The 18,034-nt window shown below is 36.7% G+C and overlaps 1 protein-coding gene across 4 annotated transcripts in view; it reads right to left on the minus strand.

The window, feature by feature from the left end:
- Positions 1-18,034, minus strand: part of nfia (nuclear factor I/A) — a 205,484-nt gene that overhangs the window by 72,991 nt on the left and 114,459 nt on the right. For all 4 annotated transcript variants that reach the window (XM_016462198.1, XM_016462196.1, XM_016462195.1 and 1 more), the window contains exon 3: positions 2,740-2,805. In XM_016462198.1, coding sequence (XP_016317684.1) covers positions 2,740-2,805 — 66 coding nt within the window. The remainder of the gene's footprint in view (positions 1-2,739; positions 2,806-18,034) is intronic.

Genomic DNA, 18,034 nt, shown 5'->3' on the forward strand with positions numbered 1-18,034 from the left:
AACAGACAGTGTTTAAAAAGTGCAGTCCACATGTTTACATATGTTTATTACAGTGACTTAATTAATTACCTAAAGTAGTGTGGTAAAGCAACAGATTTGTTTTTATATTTCTGCAATCTACTTTAGTTTGTGTGATTTGTTACTGACTTTCATATTAATGTTTACACCAGGCTTATTTAAACATAATTATTACATGCTTACAAGGTTGGAAGTTCAACAAATCAGTCAATATACTGTGATTGTAGATGTTAAATAAAAATGTAATTCATATCTATTCATGCATCACCTAATTTCATCGTAACATATAGGCCTGGCCTACAGAAAATAACATTTAGGTTTAATCTATCTAATAGTGTGTTGGTCATACTATACAATGATTTATAGCTTGTCTTTGTTGAATAATACAGAACATAAAGAGCTTTAAAAAATAATTGCATATTAAATCGCAATCGCAATATTGGTAAAAAAAAATCGCAATTAGATTATTTTCCAAAATCGTTCAGCCCTACACTGTACATTCACTCCCCCCACCCACAATCCCTGCCGGTATGAGACTCGAACCCGCAACCTTTGGGTTACGAGTCCGACTCTCTAACCATTAGGCCACGACTTCCCCAACTAGCTATATTTTGGGGACAAAATAATGTAGGCCAGATTCAAACCTGCATTTCCTATTCACTACTAAAAAAATAAAGATTTCAAAAGGTTTAGTAAAACCATTTTTGGTTACCAAAAGAACCTTTCAGCGAACAGTTCTTCTCAAAAAATTTTTCTTAAGGTGTAAGGAGCAGTCTAATAATCTTTCCATTATAAATACATTTTTGTGCAATGGAAAGGTTCTACACTCTTAAAAATGAAGGTTCCAAAAGTGATGCCAGAGAAGAACCATCTTTGGTTCCCCAAAGAACTTTCTTAAAACCACTGTGAAGAACATGTGAGTGAAGAACATTTTAATAAATTAAAGAAACTTTTTCCCTTATTAAGAGCCTTTTGTTCAGTGGAAAGGTTCCACGGTTCCATCATTTTATCTTCAGAACACAGATTAAGATACTTCTGATTAAATCCGAGAGATTTCTGACCCTCCATAGACATCAGCCACATTCAACGCCCAGAAAGGTAGTAAATGTGCGTCGAAGACTGACTCGGAAGAGAAGAAATAGTTGAATAAAGTGGTTATTTATTTTTATTTTCTTTGTGCAAAAATATTCTCGTAGGTTCATAAAATTACGGTTGAACCACTGATGTCACATGGACTATTTTAACGATGTCCTTACTACCTTTCTGGGCCTTGAATGTGTCAGTTGCGTTGCTGTCTATGCAGGGTCAGAAAACTTCCGGATTTCATCAAAAATATATTTTCTTTAAAAAGATCTGTGTTCCGAAGATGAATGAACGTCTTTCGGGTTTGGAACAACATGAGGGTGAGTGATTAATGACAGAATTCTCATTTTTGGGTGAACTATCCCTTTAATAATATAAAGAATAATCTAATCTCTTTCCTCCAGTAAAGAACCTTTTCCGCAATGAAAAGGCTCCATGGACCAGGGGCGGATTTAGTGAATTGGGGTGAAACAGTAAAATATAGTAATGGGGCCCTATACATTTGCACACATTTTCCTAGATCAACCGTGAGGTTCCTTTTTTGTTGTGATGCTTGCTGCTGCACAATGGTGCCCCATAGTTGTGTCCAATGTTTCTACATTTTTCATGTACATGTTATAATGGCTTTCTTTCATGTTGTAGACCACGAAATAGCAACTGATTTACAGTTGAGATACAGGTTTTCACTAAAACAAAATAAATTATAAAATGATAAACCTCAAAATTGAGCTTTTAAACCAGGGGTGAGTCAGAAGTATAAATGAATATATTCATTTAAAACGGGGTTATGTGGGTGGATTTTCGCATTGAACAAAAACTACAGACTGGATTATTGAAAATGAACATTCCATTCATTCTCTGCCAGTAGGAGGCGATTTTGGAACGTCAGAAATATAGAATGAGAAAAGTGTGAAAAATATATAGCCTATACTGACGAGGAAAGTCCACTGATGAGTTACCAGCGTAAGCCTGTTTGCAAAGGCTGTCTAATTCTAAACTTTAAAATACATTTATTTTTAGTTATTTTAACTACAAATTTAAATAAAACTGAAACAAATAATGAAAAGGCAATTATACATTTACACACCTAAGGATTATATCAACCAAAAAAGTAACTGCGTATGTGTCCTCTACATGGTTCCTTCTCATAAATGAGTAAGCCGCAATTAAAACAATTATAAACATATAATACACACTGTTTCTCAATATTTAATTACAGCTTCAGATGCATAATATTTTCATCTCCTTCAAGCAGAATACACAAAAAGCACGTTCAATTCGGATGGCTGTCGTGGTAATAAACACCGTAAACAGCAACCGTTCGCGTATCAGCGCTTAATGCGCATCTCTTATATGAAAAGCATTTTAGGGGACCCTTGGCATTTGGGGACCCTTGGCATTTGGGGACCCAAGGCGGTCGCCTACCTCTGCCTAATGGGTAAGTCCGCCCCTGCCATGGACGTTAACGGTTCTTCATGGAACCATATATAATCTTTATTTTTAAGAATGTACTAGCTTCAAGGTCCTCGGGAGCAAATGTGCTAATGCTAGGCCATGGCTCCAAAATCCTGGATAACGTTTGGGATTTGTATATGCATATTTTTGGATATGTTGCGAAACTTGACTAGAAACACTCACCATTTTCTGGCTGGTCCTTGATGTCGCCTTCACTGGGCTGGTTCGGACTTTCAGACTGCCCCGCTTCTGTAGAAAGACACACAAAGAAAAAGAAAGTGAGATTTTGTTTCATGACCACAATGAAATCATGCACTTGACAGCCTCTCGAAAACTGTTTCTGCAGTCCTAAGACTCAAGATACAAAACGTCTAGTCCAGAGTACCAAGGAATCACCATGCTGATCGTGCAGTCTGGCAGCCAACCGCACACTGGCCACGCAGGTGAAACCCTATGCTGATGTGTGTACACAGGAGGCCACCGTGTTGCCGGTTCAATAGAGCTGACTGCTGCCACAGTATAGGACATACTGCATGCGTCGTAAAAATACTCCGTCTTTCAAGGCTTTAAATGACTGCGGATGTAATTTAACAGGTTAAGTAATGTGGTTTATTAAATATATGTATTTATATATATATATATATATATATATATATATATATATATATATATATATATATATATATATATATATATATATATATATATATATATATATATATATATATATATATATATATATATATATATATATATATATATATATATATATATATATATATATATATATAAACAATTTATATATTTTTAATATTTAAATATATATGTGAACAATAAGGTAAATTACTTTTTTTAAATATATATTAAGATGTACAATTATAATAAAATATAAATAATTCCAATTTACAAAATAAAATAAAAGTGAATTCTGTGATTATATAAATCAATTGACAGGCCTAACCGTAAATTTCAGACTGTATTTATTAGCATTCAGATGAAAAGGGAAGTTATCGGAATAGAAGGTCTGACTGTACTCTAGCCAATGTCCTTTTGGCATGCGGCTCGGTAGGTCAGACCGACAGTGGGGTCTGGGCTGTGAATTCACACTGAGTGTGCTATTTGCAGCCGAGACACTTATGGAAATAAGTCTAGAGAGAGAGAAAGCCTTCAGACCTGGGTGTACTGCATAAAAAAGGCCCTATACATTTGATGGGCTCCGATTTCTCCCAAGAAGTGCTCTTTAACGGTACCATTAGCTGCGATAGCAATGATTCGTGCCGTGACGTTAAGGGAACTTTCGCAAAGATTCACCCGTGTCCCTTTAACTCTTCTACGACAGCCAAAAATTGCAAAGAAACACCTTTTAAGATGATTTAGAAGCTGGGGTGAGTATTGATTTCCCACTGGGGATAAAATAGTCATGCTGGGAGAAATATTACCTATGTCACGCTAGCAAGCACACGAAACAACATGGCTGGCGAAGTTGGGATCGGAATCTGATTCATGACTTTTTACATTTCAATTTTTTGGCAGAATACATGTTAAAAATATCACTTTGAAACACAAATTAAGTCTAAACGGCGCAAAAATTAGTGTACAAAAATTCTCATGGAAAACAAACTTTTAATAAAAGAAGAAAAAGATTCATGACCTTTTCACTTAATTTTTTTTTTTTGGCAGAATATGTTGAAACATCACTTTGGAACACAATTTTAACTAAATGGTGAAATCTCAGAAACATCTTCAGCTAATCACAGAAAAGTAAAAAGATACAAGACTTTTTCACTTTAGTTTTTGGAAAAATAAACGTTAAAACATCACTTTGGAACACAAATGTAACTAATAGGCTAAATTGCGCAATAACTAGCATACAATAATTATTCAAATTGGGTAATGAATAAATCATGAAAACAAATTTTTGATAAAAGAAGAAAAAGATTCATGACCTTTTCACCTATTTTTTGGGCAGAATATACGATAAAACATCACTTTGGAACACAAAGGCTAAACTGCACAAAAATGCGGTTAATGATAAATACGGAAAGAAACTTTTGATAAAAGAAGAAAAAGATTTATGACTTCTTCCACTTCATTTTTGACAGAATACATGTCTTTTTGGAACACAAATGCAACCCATAGGCTAAATTGTGCAATAATTAGCATACAAAAATGATTTAAGATTCAGTTAATGATAAATCACGGAAAGTAACTTTTGATAAAAGAAGAAAAGCAAAACCCAAACCCCCACCACCACCCAAAAAAAAAAAGTTTGTCCAGCCCCTTCATCTGCTCCTAGACAAAGTAAACAATTTAGGGCCTTGTTTGCATTCAGCTCAGCGTTGCCGTCTGCATCAACAGTTTAAAACAAAGGCAATCTGAAGAGTGGGCCGAAACAACGAAAAAAAGAAAAAAAAAAACACGCAGCAACAGTCCCCGCCCCAGCAACAGCCCAGAGATATGTGAAAGCACAACCAAAGGGGCCGGGTGGGTGCGTGTGTGCGGGGACTTTCACACACTCTCCCAGTTGCCCTCCGCGGACCAAGTGCTCTCTCACACAGTGCCCATTGCTAATTAAATATGCAAATGAGGCGTGAGACCCAGACTCTGTGTGTCACATCTGCATCGAGGGCCCTCGGAGAGCGAGGGGGGAAAGAAAAAAACCCCTCCCGCCCGAAATAAACAACAAAAAAAGACACTAAACAACAAACAACTAAATACCGTGCACAAACAGGCCCATTCACCAGGCCTAAATCCTCTATACAAGAGCATAACAAGCCACTCTATGGGCCGCCGATTGAAAGACAGAGGAGGGATGGTTCCTGCGTATCTCTAATTTTGTTCTCACACCATCAAAAAGATGGGAACGCCGCTCGGGTTTGGGAGAAGAAAAGCAACCTGGAGTGACTCAGTCGACGTGTTATTCCGCCTCGATTCGACAACGGAATTCATTATGGAACAATCGAAAAGGGACGCCGAGGTAAAATGACGTCGCTTAGCGTCCGATAACAAGCCTGGGATAATTGAGACGGGCTCAGGTTGCTTGAACGTGGCCGAATTAGTCGGCGAAGTGATTCCCTAATTAGATCATTAGGACCGGCTTGCTGCGGCAGGCAGGTTGGGCAGGAGCGTTATGCCCCCTGGCCTGCCTCCGACTCCGACTGCCTCCTTCCTCTCCCAGGCCAGGCCGAGGGCTTTAGGGGGGCGTGTGCATACACTCACACACACACACTGCCTGGTCTGTTTCATTATGCATGCACTAAACCATCTGTACTTCTCGCAGGTCCGCTCATCCCAACCCGCCGCTTTCTCACCAAGTGCTTTGCTGTAATCCAATTGTGTGTTAAAACCCCGCTTTCAAAAGGCCCTTTACACAGTGGGCTCAGGAACACGAAGGCCCATAAAAGGAGGAAGAAACTTAATTTAGAAATACAAACGGGCCTTTCTGGAGTATCAATGGAAGGTGAAGCTCCAGGGATTGGAGCATTGTTTCCACAAGTATCGTCCCCGGATTTTTTTTTCTTTCAGGCCGCCACAGACATTATGAGATGGTGGGTGCCGGATTCCTGCGTGGTTGCACTCAAGACTATCCGGACTATCCGAGGAACTCAGAAGGAAAGTGTTTTAGAATGATCGCCACAGCAACACAAATATGCGTTTTTGTTTTGTTTGGGGGGAGCAACATATTTGGGCCATGATACACATTACATAAAAATGAAATAATTTCTGGGAACTGCAATGAGTCACAGATGGGGAACATGTCGATGAAACCTGAAATTGTGAGCGACGTGAGAAAAAAAGGAGGAAAGGCAAGAGAAAACGAGTAAATCAAGTGGAATATGCAATATTAAAAAATCTCTAATAATTTAACGCTTTTAAAAAATGCACAAATGTTAATATAAAACCATTTTTCAACAAATTTTAACAAATCATTAATATTTTGTCATGTCGTATTCCTTCGTTTTAGTCCATTATGCTTTAAAAGGCATTTGATTTCAGGTGACACTGTGAATAATTTGTGCCAAAAGACAACTAAATTATGATCAAATGAATGATGCTCAGTTGAAAATGAAAGTAATTGTCGAAATCTTTCATGAATGAATAAATTGTTAGTATTTGGTAGTAGGTGCAATTTAGGTTAATATATATATATATATTTTTTAAATATGATCAACAAAGCTGCTTTATTTGACAAAAATTCTATAAAAACAGTAACATTGCGGAATTTTATTACAATTTAAAATAACCGTTCTGCATTTGAATATATTTTAAATGAAATTTATTCCTGCTATGCAAAACTGAATTTTCAGCATCATTACTCCAGTCTTCAGTTTCACATGATCCTTCAGAAATCATTCTGATATGCTGATTTGTTGCTCAAGAAACATTTATTATCATTAAGTTGAAAACAGTTGTGCTGCTTAATATATGTATCTGCAACCTTTTTTCAGAATTCTTTAATGAGTATGAAGCTGAAAAGATTTTTTTTTGTAACTTTATAAATGTTATTTGATTCATTTAATGCATCCTTGATTAATAAAATAATTGATTTCTTAAAAAAACAAAAAACTTACTGACCCCAAACTTTTGAATGCTAGTATATATGTACACACACTTTATCACCATTTCATACCAAGACAGGTTGTCATTCTTCTGCGTTTGTTTCCGTCAGGCCACTGCCCGTGTTCAGTGTTTGAGTAACCCTGACCTCTCCCCCTGCGCTTTTACGTCACACCGTATTTAATAAGAGGCAGTGTTTAGACAGGACCCTTCTGCTTCTCCTCTATAGATCAGCCCGTTGCAGAGGCTTGCACAGTTTTTCTTCTCTCGTGGAGCGTCGCTTGTTTACACTGCTGTTTTCGGAGGACCGGGAAGCAAGACGGGAGAGGATAGTGTTACAGGCCGTGTTTACAGATCCTGTCTGGATTTTGAATAGTAATACTGGTGTGTTTTCTTTTATTCTTCTGTAACTTTTGAGAAATACAGAATGCACTTTTAAGGACAGGGACAAAGGTAGGGAGCCCTAGCGGCTTTGATGTGCTTCAGTCAAGCTCGTACACCAGACCAGGGTGTGTAAAAATGAGCAGAACCCACTCTGCAGTCTCCCAGCGGTGACATTATGGGATCATTGTGGTACAGTAAACCAACTATTGCAATCTGGCAAAAAGCAATAAAACTACCCGAGTCTCAATTATTCTTTAGTCAGTGTGATTAGAGCTATTCCCTCCTGCAAATATAAAGCTAAACCAGACTATAAGAGAGAGCTATCAATAAGCACTAGTGCGGTAAAGGAATGCCATGTTTCCTTACTTGGACTTGTAAATCAGCTCTTGTGCTAGCGGTGTAAGACAAGCTGTCTGGATTGCCAAGCTACCGTTACCAAGACACAAAAGCGGGACATTCCTGACTTATTTGAATCCTTGTTACCCCTGGACTGGCGGGGGCACTGGGAACAAGATATCATTATTAGCTAATGCAAGATGGACGGTGGAGTAATGAAAAGCTAGCATAGAAAAGTCAATAGCTCGGTTTTATAACCTAGTTACCTCTCCTGCTGTCTACATAGGTAACATAACCTTGTACAGTGAGTGACCGATTTGTAAAGTTCATGGTTACTCAAAAGTGCAACTGCAGTTAGCATGTTGCTAAGCAAACAATGTGATACTTTGACAAGCATAAAATAAAGAGAATGCACAGATACTGAATAAAATGGTCCTAAATTTTGTGATAAATGACTACAAACAACTGTGTAAAATACAAATTTAAGATGAATTAGGCCAGCTTATTTTCACTGCAGTTATTTTGGCTACATTTTAGCATGTTGCTAAGCTAACGATGCAGAACTGTACCAAACATAAAATTACAGAGACAGAAGAAAATTGTCCTACACTACAATTGTCCTGTCATAAACTTTATACTTGTGAAAAATGGTAGAAAACAAATTTGAATTGCGCACAATTCTTTTTCACTGGAGTTATTTTAGCCAAACTTTAACATGTTGCTAAGCTAACAATGCAGTACTCTAACAAGCATAAAAACACACAGCACACACAAGTAAAATGTTCCTAAATGTAGTAATAAAAGACTGTTGTGAATTTTGTAATAAGAAATTATTTTGTTAATTTCTATCATGTTACCTAAATTTTAGCATGTTTCTAAGCTAACAAATGAAGAATGATTGATTGTTATTTTATATAATCCACATATAATAAACAGTGTTGAGTGTAAAGCATTACAACTAACGTGAGTTATGTAATCAGATTACTTTTTTCAAGTAACTAGTGAAGTAAAGCATTTCTTTTAAATTTACAAGAAACTATCTGAGTTACTTTTTCAAATAAGTAATGCAAGTTACTTTGTTTTCCCATTTATTCACTGACAGCTCTCCTGTGCCCATGTTGAGTGCAGAGGCACTTCCTTCAGGCTGAGGCTTAATAATTTCCCCTTTGGTGTGAAAGGGCCTTTACAGTTGCCAAAAATATAAATTTTTTGTTATTAAAATTATTAAGCAAGCCCAGATCAGGTGATAAAAAGTAACGCAAAAGTAAAGTAACGCATTACTTTCCATAAAAAGTAACTAACTTATTTAAAAGTAACTAATTAGTTAATTTTTCATGGAGTAACACAATATTGTAATGCATTATTTGAAAAGTAACTTTCACCAACACTGCGAAAAACTTATACGCAACTTTTTTCTCTGCATTCATTTTCTGCATTCATTTTAGCCAAACTTTGTGTAGTATCGAGTGGGTAAATTTTCCTCTTCACTTCCTGTGATATTTCAATGTACACCTGTTCTCTATGCTGCAATGCCCTTCGGACTGAACATATATGTTTCCTACACTACGCAGGGCACTGGAACATAACCTCAGTCTCTCCATCCTTCTCTCTCTGGCTGGTCGAAATGTTCCAGAGGGAGAAAAGGAAAAAGTGTACCATCCTCAATGCTAGCAGCTCCTCTTTGGGAAAAGATGTATTCCCTGGCCTGTAGGCAAACCCTTTCTTTCTTCCTGAACGCTGTGCTTCTCGACTCCCCTGATATGAACTACAGTTTCTAGGAAAAGGCAGGAAAGGCAAGCAGAGGAGGAGGAGGAGGAGGAGAAAAAGTTCTTGGCCTTTTCCCAGGAAGGGAGAGCGAGAGAGAATCAGAATCCCAGAATTCCCCTGGGATATGGTGAAATATACAGCCCTGGGGCCACTTTCAATTTACTCTCTGCAGTTCTCTTTCCCTCTCTCCCTCTCTAAATAGCCGGGCTGTGAGAGAGAAGTCGAAGCTGTCAGGGATCTAATGTGTACCGCGACCTCCTGTAGCCCTGATGTGGAGAAATAGAAAGATCGCGAGTGGGTCAAGTGTCTGTGTGAGCACGGATTCCTCAAAGGGAGAATGAGGAGAGGGGAATATCTGCAACACCAAACAAGAAAAGAACAAAAACCAAACCGAAAAACATTCGACTTCGACTGTGAGATTGAATTTAAAATACCAAAATGAAGTGATTAGGCAAAAATTAGACCTTTGGAAACAGCCGGGCCAAAAGTAGCATACGCTGCTCCAAACAAAAAGCCATATTGTTGCGATGCCTACTTCCGCAAGCTCCAGACACATCCTGTCTTTGTCTTCAGAGCGCCTCTTGCTTGCCCTAGTTGAACGCACATGGTGGCACAGGTAGAGGAGTTTGTCCTTGTTCTGACAGCTAGGATCTTTCGACAAATATAGTTTGAAAAAAAAGAACCAGGCTCTCCATGTGGCCCCTGGGGTCCAGGAGAACAACACAAAAGGCTGTAAGGAGAGAAGAATGCTTGCATTTGACCTCTGTCAGGCCTGATTTCCTGCCGAAGCGGAGTTGTGTCTGAGGACGCGGTACTGAATCGGAAAAAAAGTGTTGTCAGTTTGGTTGTCATTTGCTAGAGATATAATCTCAGTGAGTACCGTGAGACCCTCCATTTGTGGCACGGGAGTCTTATGTGTGTATGAACGTGTACGCCGTAATTCATCGTTTTCCAAGAGCCCAGCTGACAGGCTCCAGCTGCAGACGTGCAACGTACATGGTGGGTGTTCATTGCTGTCAGGATCGCCGACACACCTGTCTCCACAACAACCACCGCCTGTAGCCAGGTAGTCCGTCTCCAACTGACACGGAGGTGTCAATGCTTGCTACAGTCATCATGCTGACAGTGAGGTGAAAGATGAGACTTTTTTTTGACATGCAATACTCCTTATACAAAGGAGTTACACACACTCCAAAGTCACAAAACACAAACTCTAATATAGAAATTAATGATACCATGAAATGGGGGAACCTTTTTGATGTACTTCAACAGGAAGTTGAGGCGGGCCAAATTAAAATGTTTTTCCACACAAACCCACACTCGACAGCTTGAACTAAGAAGAAATGCAAAGACAAACAAAGCTTTGCTACTTGCTATTGTTAATTAAAGGGATAGTTCACCCAAAATTAAAAATTGGTAATTTATTACTCAACCTCATGTCGTTTTAAACCCGTAAAACCTTTGTTCATCTTCGAAGCACAAATTAAGATATTTTTTATGAAATCCGAGAGCTTTCTGACCCTGCATAGACAGCAATGCAAGTGACACTTTCAAGACCCAGAAAGGTAGTAAGGACATAGTTAAAATAATCCATGTGACATCAGTGGTTCAAACGTAATTTTATGAAGCTATGAGAATACTTTTTGTGCGCAAAGAAAACAAAATTAATGACTTTATTCAACAATTTCTTGTCAGTCTTTGACGTGCATTCACAAGAGCTGTTTGTAAGTAAAAAATTGTTGAATAAAGTAGTTATTTTTGTTTTCTTTGTACATTAAACTTGTTATTTTTTATTTATTTCAGTTGCATTGCTGTCTATGCAAGCTCTCAGATTTCATCAAAAATATTTTAATCTGTGTTCTGAAGATGAACAAAGGTCTTACAGGTTTGGAACGACATGAGGGTGAGTAATTAATGACAGAATTTTCGGGTGAATGGTTCCTTTAACCGTTTCCTTTAGGCAGGTTGTATTCATTATTTAGAGGGAGAGGGCGTTTTTATTTTAGGGAGAATGTGATTTTTTTTGCATAGTGCAAGATGAGTCATCAATACTTTCTATCTTCAATCTTCAATCAATACTCCAATTTCCCAGAAAAAAAGACTAATTGCTAAATCTTTAATTGATTCAGGACTAGCATAGAGATAGCATGAAATCTACTAGACATGGACTAGAAGCAACAAAATGGGTTGTTTCAGTACAGATTTTCCTATTTATTGGGCCACAAACTGTCAACTTCAGCCATAAACATGACTAAGTAAATCCACAGAGCATCAATATGTGGCAGGCGACATTTGCACCATTCATGGCACAGGAGGGTGTGCTTGGCTGGCCACTGATACCAGCTATAAGACTATGGGCAGAGAAACCTCGTCTCAAACCCCCTCTTCCTTTCTCTCTCAGAATGAGTGAAAATAGAAAGTCTCCATGATCTTGGCAGTAGGACGTTTGGAGAAAAAGATGGGGTGATTCAATTTGGCAGCCAACTTTTGCACTCCTTCTCCTTTCAGTGTCTTCCTCTCTCTCTCTCTATCGGCTCGCTCTCTTCCTTAGAGAGTGGCTGGCCGTAGCCCGTGTTTGGAACAAACTGGAAGACACATGCCAAGGCTGAAGTGTAACACCACCAGGGATGCACTACCCAGCCCACAACTTCCCCTGCAACGCACTTCTCTCCAGCCGCTTCTCACAGAGGAAACCCCCCAGGAGCCTGGCCGCTAGAAAAAGTGGCCACCCACAAATCCACACATTAACATGAAAAAAAAAAGACATCAAAACATTTGAGGAAAAAAAAATTAAGAATTTAAGAATTAAATTAATAATAAAAACAACTATATTTAATGTAAATAAAAAGTATAAAGTATTAATATATAAATATTAATATACATTTAATATATTATTTATCAAGGTACATTTTAATAATAATATTAAATTAATTTCTCTATGATCATATTTAATTATCATATATTAAATATATAAATATTACACATGATTCTCTCTCTCGCTCTATTATATGTGAATGTGGCCTTGATAAATATTACATAAATATATAACAAAAATAAAAATATGACAAAAATACAAAACATAAATAAATGGATTTAGAATGAATGCTTTCATATATAAACCACAATATTTAATGTAAACAAAAAGTATAAAGTGTAAAAATATTAATATATATTTAATATATTATTTATCAAGGTACGTTTTAATAATGATAATAATAATAATAATAATATTAAATTATATTTCTATATGATTATATTTTATTATCATATATTAAATATAAAAATACTACATGATTCTCTCTCTCACTCAATTTTATGTGAATTTGGCCTTGATAAATATTACATAAATATAAAACAATAATGACAAAAAAAATAAAACATTAATAAATAAACATTATAAAATTATATTGCATCATATAAATGTTATTGCAATTAACCGTATAATTTGTTTTGTTATATTCATCATATTATATTTTTGCCGGTCTATAGTGAGGTTACAGGACTGAAACAGCCAGCCTACATTAAAATAAAGACAAATTACATAATTTTTCAAGAAATATAATCCTTATTGATTTTTAATTTTATATTGATTTGATTTAATTCACCCGATGAATGAAAATGATAAAAACTAATTTCAAAACGTAGCTGGTCGATACTTCTTCGCTCTTGTGCACTTTCTAAATTTCACGTAAATCACCCATGTCCATATTTCACATACAGTAAGTGTGGCATAAACAATCTCCCCACAGCCCACAAACAAGGCACTACGTTCAAAGCCCTGACACGAGCTCTATATTGTCTAGACGAGTCATTTTTATTTATGCTGCGCAATTGTGCCGTGAATTAGAATTCAAAAGCGATCGTTTCAAGAGGCTGGGGAAGGAAAAGCCTTTGGACAAATGCTCAGTTGTAAACGGCGACTCAGTCCAAGTCCCTGGCGTACACCCGAGGCATTCATAGAGATGCCAGCCAAAGCTCTAGGTTGTCATTTCAACCCTTCCAGGCCCTTAAACTAACAGTGAAATGGATAGAAGAACGGGGAGGGCGTGAAAAACAGATACGCGCTGCTGTCTACAAACAAAACCGTCGTGTGCTGTCTCAATCGTGGCTGAAGGACAAGAAAGCGCTACAGCGTCCAACTCGCGTCAAGACAAGACAGGCCAACGAGAACTGACAATTTCACATAGGATGCTGAATTTCATTTTCACCCTACGTGTGGAAATATAATGCCATCACGCTCTGCTCCCACACCGTCGCTCCTCCCCTCTGCCTCCATTTTGTGCCGATCAGTTTGCCACCATTTTAAGACGGTCGCTTCTCGACAGGAACACAAAACGAAACAATTGGGCCTGTCAGGTGAGAAACTCATCATCTGTTTGCCGCAATTGTACTTCAGACTATTCAAACACAATCGTTCTAATAATTAAAAATGCAATCGTGTACGTAAACAAAAGAGCGGGAAAACGTGCCAAAAGCAACTCGTTGGCGCTCTTCATCATCCTTTTTTTTTTCCCTCCGCCACACAAGCTTATCCCAACCATAGCTGCTAAATCGTCCTGCCAGGCACAGCAATACTGAGAGGATCACGTTAGCTGCTCCTATTGTTGGATGACACAGAAAACGCCGTTGCCAAGACGATTACTGCCAAGTTCAACAACATCATGATTTGAAAAAAAGGAGGGAAAAAAGACAAAAGTCCGATCCCACACACGCAGGCGCGTATAACCATTACTTTTGGGAGATTCATTAATAACGCAGAGTTGCAGATGTTACCATTTATCTCTAATACACCGTCAATCCTCTTAATACTTCACACCCTGGCAGCCATCTTAAAAGCTCTGGCAACCATTTTAAAAGTGCCCTCTCTTTATTTGAGCGCATGCCATCCCCCCGTGCCAACCCTTGCCGAACAATAGGCTACTCGGGACTTAGCAACCGCGGTGGCCAAATCCATAATTCACTATTTTTTATGGCAAACAAAATGGGAAAAACTGATATAAATAAGATAGAAACTGAGTGACGATGCCTAGTGTTGTGTTCTGCAGTTCTACCAACAATAAAACATACAATCTATGTGAAATTTTGTCTAAAAATGCGAAAAATAATTCTTTTTTTTTAATTGTATGTAAAATGTACATTTTGTCATTGTTAAAACAATTCTTACATTACATTAAAAAATAATACAAATATTAATTTAAAATCCAAACACAAACATACTTTGTGTTTGGGTGCTGTAAGATTTTTATTTTTATAGAAATTAATACTTGTATTCGAGGATGCATTAAATTGATCAAAAGTGACACTAAAGACATTTATAATGTTACAAAAGATTTATTACAATATAAAAGACCTAATTCAAATAAATGCTGATCTTTTTAACTTACTTGTCATAAAACAAATGGTTTTAAAAAAAGAGATTATTTTAACATTGATAATGATAATAATATTTCTTGAACAGCAAATCAGAATATCAGAATGATTTCTGAAGGATGGAGTAATGATGCTGAAAATTCAGCTGTGCATCACAGGAATAAATGACATTTTAAAATATATTCAAATAGAAAACAGTTATTTTAAATTATAATACAATTTACTGTATTTTTGAACAAATAAATGCAGCCTTGGTGAGCATAAGAGACTTTGAGACGATTTCAGTGACGTCAAATGTTGAAATTATATTTAAGATTTGTACTTTTTCATAAGTAAATCACCCCAGTTTAATAATAAATAAAACAGTAAAATAAACGTCTTTACAATGTTATAATTTCTCGTTAACCCCCAAAAAATAAGCGTAACTACTGAATGGTGCAAAAATGCATTTTTTGAAGACTTCTGCAGACAGCAGGATGAAAAGTGGTTTGCATAAAGGAGGAATTTTTCCACAGTTCGCATTACAAGGCACCGCTGGACAGTAACTGTTTGCTTGACTGCCATAACACAGAATTCACAACACCAGCTATATAACGTTTCATATTACAGGCTGTTTTACAGCAATGCGAGCGGCTGATGTACTGCAGCGGTGTGTGCATGTGTGGATCTCTGCCCAGACCTGGAGGCCCGAGTCTCATTTATAATGCCTGTTGTTCTGTTAAGATGCTCAAGGAATCACTCACCCACGGCAATTCCAGCAGCGACGGCGGATCAATTAACGAAAGCATGATTAACATTACAGACGCAGAGTTGCAGATGTTACCATTTATCTCTAATACACCGTCAATCCTCTTAATACTTCACACCCTGGCAGCCATCTTAAAAGCTCTGGCAACCATTTTAAAAGTGCCCTCTCTTTATTTGAGCGCATGCCATCCCCCCGTGCCAACCCTTGCCGAACAATAGGCTACTCGGGACTTAGCAACCGCGGTGGCCAAATCCATAATTCACTATTTTTTATGGCAAACAAAATGGGAAAAACTGATATAAATAAGATAGAAACTGAGTGACGATGCCTAGTGTTGTGTTCTGCAGTTCTACCAACAATAAAACATACAATCTATGTGAAATTTTGTCTAAAAATGCGAAAAATAATTCTTTTTTTTTAATTGTATGTAAAATGTACATTTTGTCATTGTTAAAACAATTCTTACATTACATTAAAAAATAATACAAATATTAATTTAAAATCCAAACACAAACATACTTTGTGTTTGGGTGCTGTAAGATTTTTATTTTTATAGAAATTAATACTTGTATTCGAGGATGCATTAAATTGATCAAAAGTGACACTAAAGACATTTATAATGTTACAAAAGATTTATTACAATATAAAAGACCTAATTCAAATAAATGCTGATCTTTTTAACTTACTTGTCATAAAACAAATGGTTTTAAAAAAAGAGATTATTTTAACATTGATAATGATAATAATATTTCTTGAACAGCAAATCAGAATATCAGAATGATTTCTGAAGGATGGAGTAATGATGCTGAAAATTCAGCTGTGCATCACAGGAATAAATGACATTTTAAAATATATTCAAATAGAAAACAGTTATTTTAAATTATAATACAATTTACTGTATTTTTGAACAAATAAATGCAGCCTTGGTGAGCATAAGAGACTTTGAGACGATTTCAGTGACGTCAAATGTTGAAATTATATTTAAGATTTGTACTTTTTCATAAGTAAATCACCCCAGTTTAATAATAAATAAAACAGTAAAATAAACGTCTTTACAATGTTATAATTTCTCGTTAACCCCCAAAAAATAAGCGTAACTACTGAATGGTGCAAAAATGCATTTTTTGAAGACTTCTGCAGACAGCAGGATGAAAAGTGGTTTGCATAAAGGAGGAATTTTTCCACAGTTCGCATTACAAGGCACCGCTGGACAGTAACTGTTTGCTTGACTGCCATAACACAGAATTCACAACACCAGCTATATAACGTTTCATATTACAGGCTGTTTTACAGCAATGCGAGCGGCTGATGTACTGCAGCGGTGTGTGCATGTGTGGATCTCTGCCCAGACCTGGAGGCCCGAGTCTCATTTATAATGCCTGTTGTTCTGTTAAGATGCTCAAGGAATCACTCACCCACGGCAATTCCAGCAGCGACGGCGGATCAATTAACGAAAGCATGATTAACATTACAGCAGAGCGCCGTGGAATAATGGACGTCTCGGGAAAGTGGATTAGGACGAGAGGAACCTTGACGTGCGGCCCAGTGAAGGACGCCATCAGCAGCGGCATGACATAAGCCAGACCCAAATAGTTTGGGAATGCAATTGATGAATTGCCATATTGATTCAGTTCTGCCTCACTTACCATAATTATAGCGCTGTAATGGATAGCATTACCGCTGCTGCTTTTTGTTTTATCCTTTCTTTTCCTTTTTCATCAACTCTCCACTTCTGAGCTTCTTTGGAAACTGTACGAACATGCATACGGTTATACGCTCCAATCGGAAAACCAGAGATGCAAATGACATACTTCTGAAGCCCTGAACTTGTCAAAATCGACTCTTAACTGGAAGCCCTGTATAATTACGCTGATTTTGGGTTCATCGGAACCTGATTGCATGAGTTTCTTAGGGAGAATTTACATAAAATTTATTGTGTTCAAAAACAGCTACACTAAGCGCAAGAAGTGAACATGGTGTATCTAAGCACGCTTATAAAAGTTGGACTACTTTTAAATTAAAAACACTATTTGATGTGTTGCAAAAATGTTGGATGAAACAGATAGAAAATAAACGCATAAAATGTGACGCAATGTCCAAAAACATCTATCTTAATGTGAAAAAATACTAATATATTAAATATTATATATATATTGTATAACAAATATAATAAAAATTTAAATATAATAAATATAAAACAAACGAATAAAAAAAAAAAAATAAATAAAAATGCATTAAAATAAATATGCAAATAAAAAGAAAATTATAATAAATATAACGCATAATATATAATAATAAAACAAAAAATTAAAAATG

Source organism: Sinocyclocheilus anshuiensis, unplaced genomic scaffold (genome assembly GCF_001515605.1).
Source record: "Sinocyclocheilus anshuiensis isolate Anshui unplaced genomic scaffold, SAMN03320099.WGS_v1.1 scaffold560, whole genome shotgun sequence".
In the NCBI taxonomy this organism is placed as follows: Eukaryota; Metazoa; Chordata; class Actinopteri; order Cypriniformes; family Cyprinidae; genus Sinocyclocheilus; species Sinocyclocheilus anshuiensis.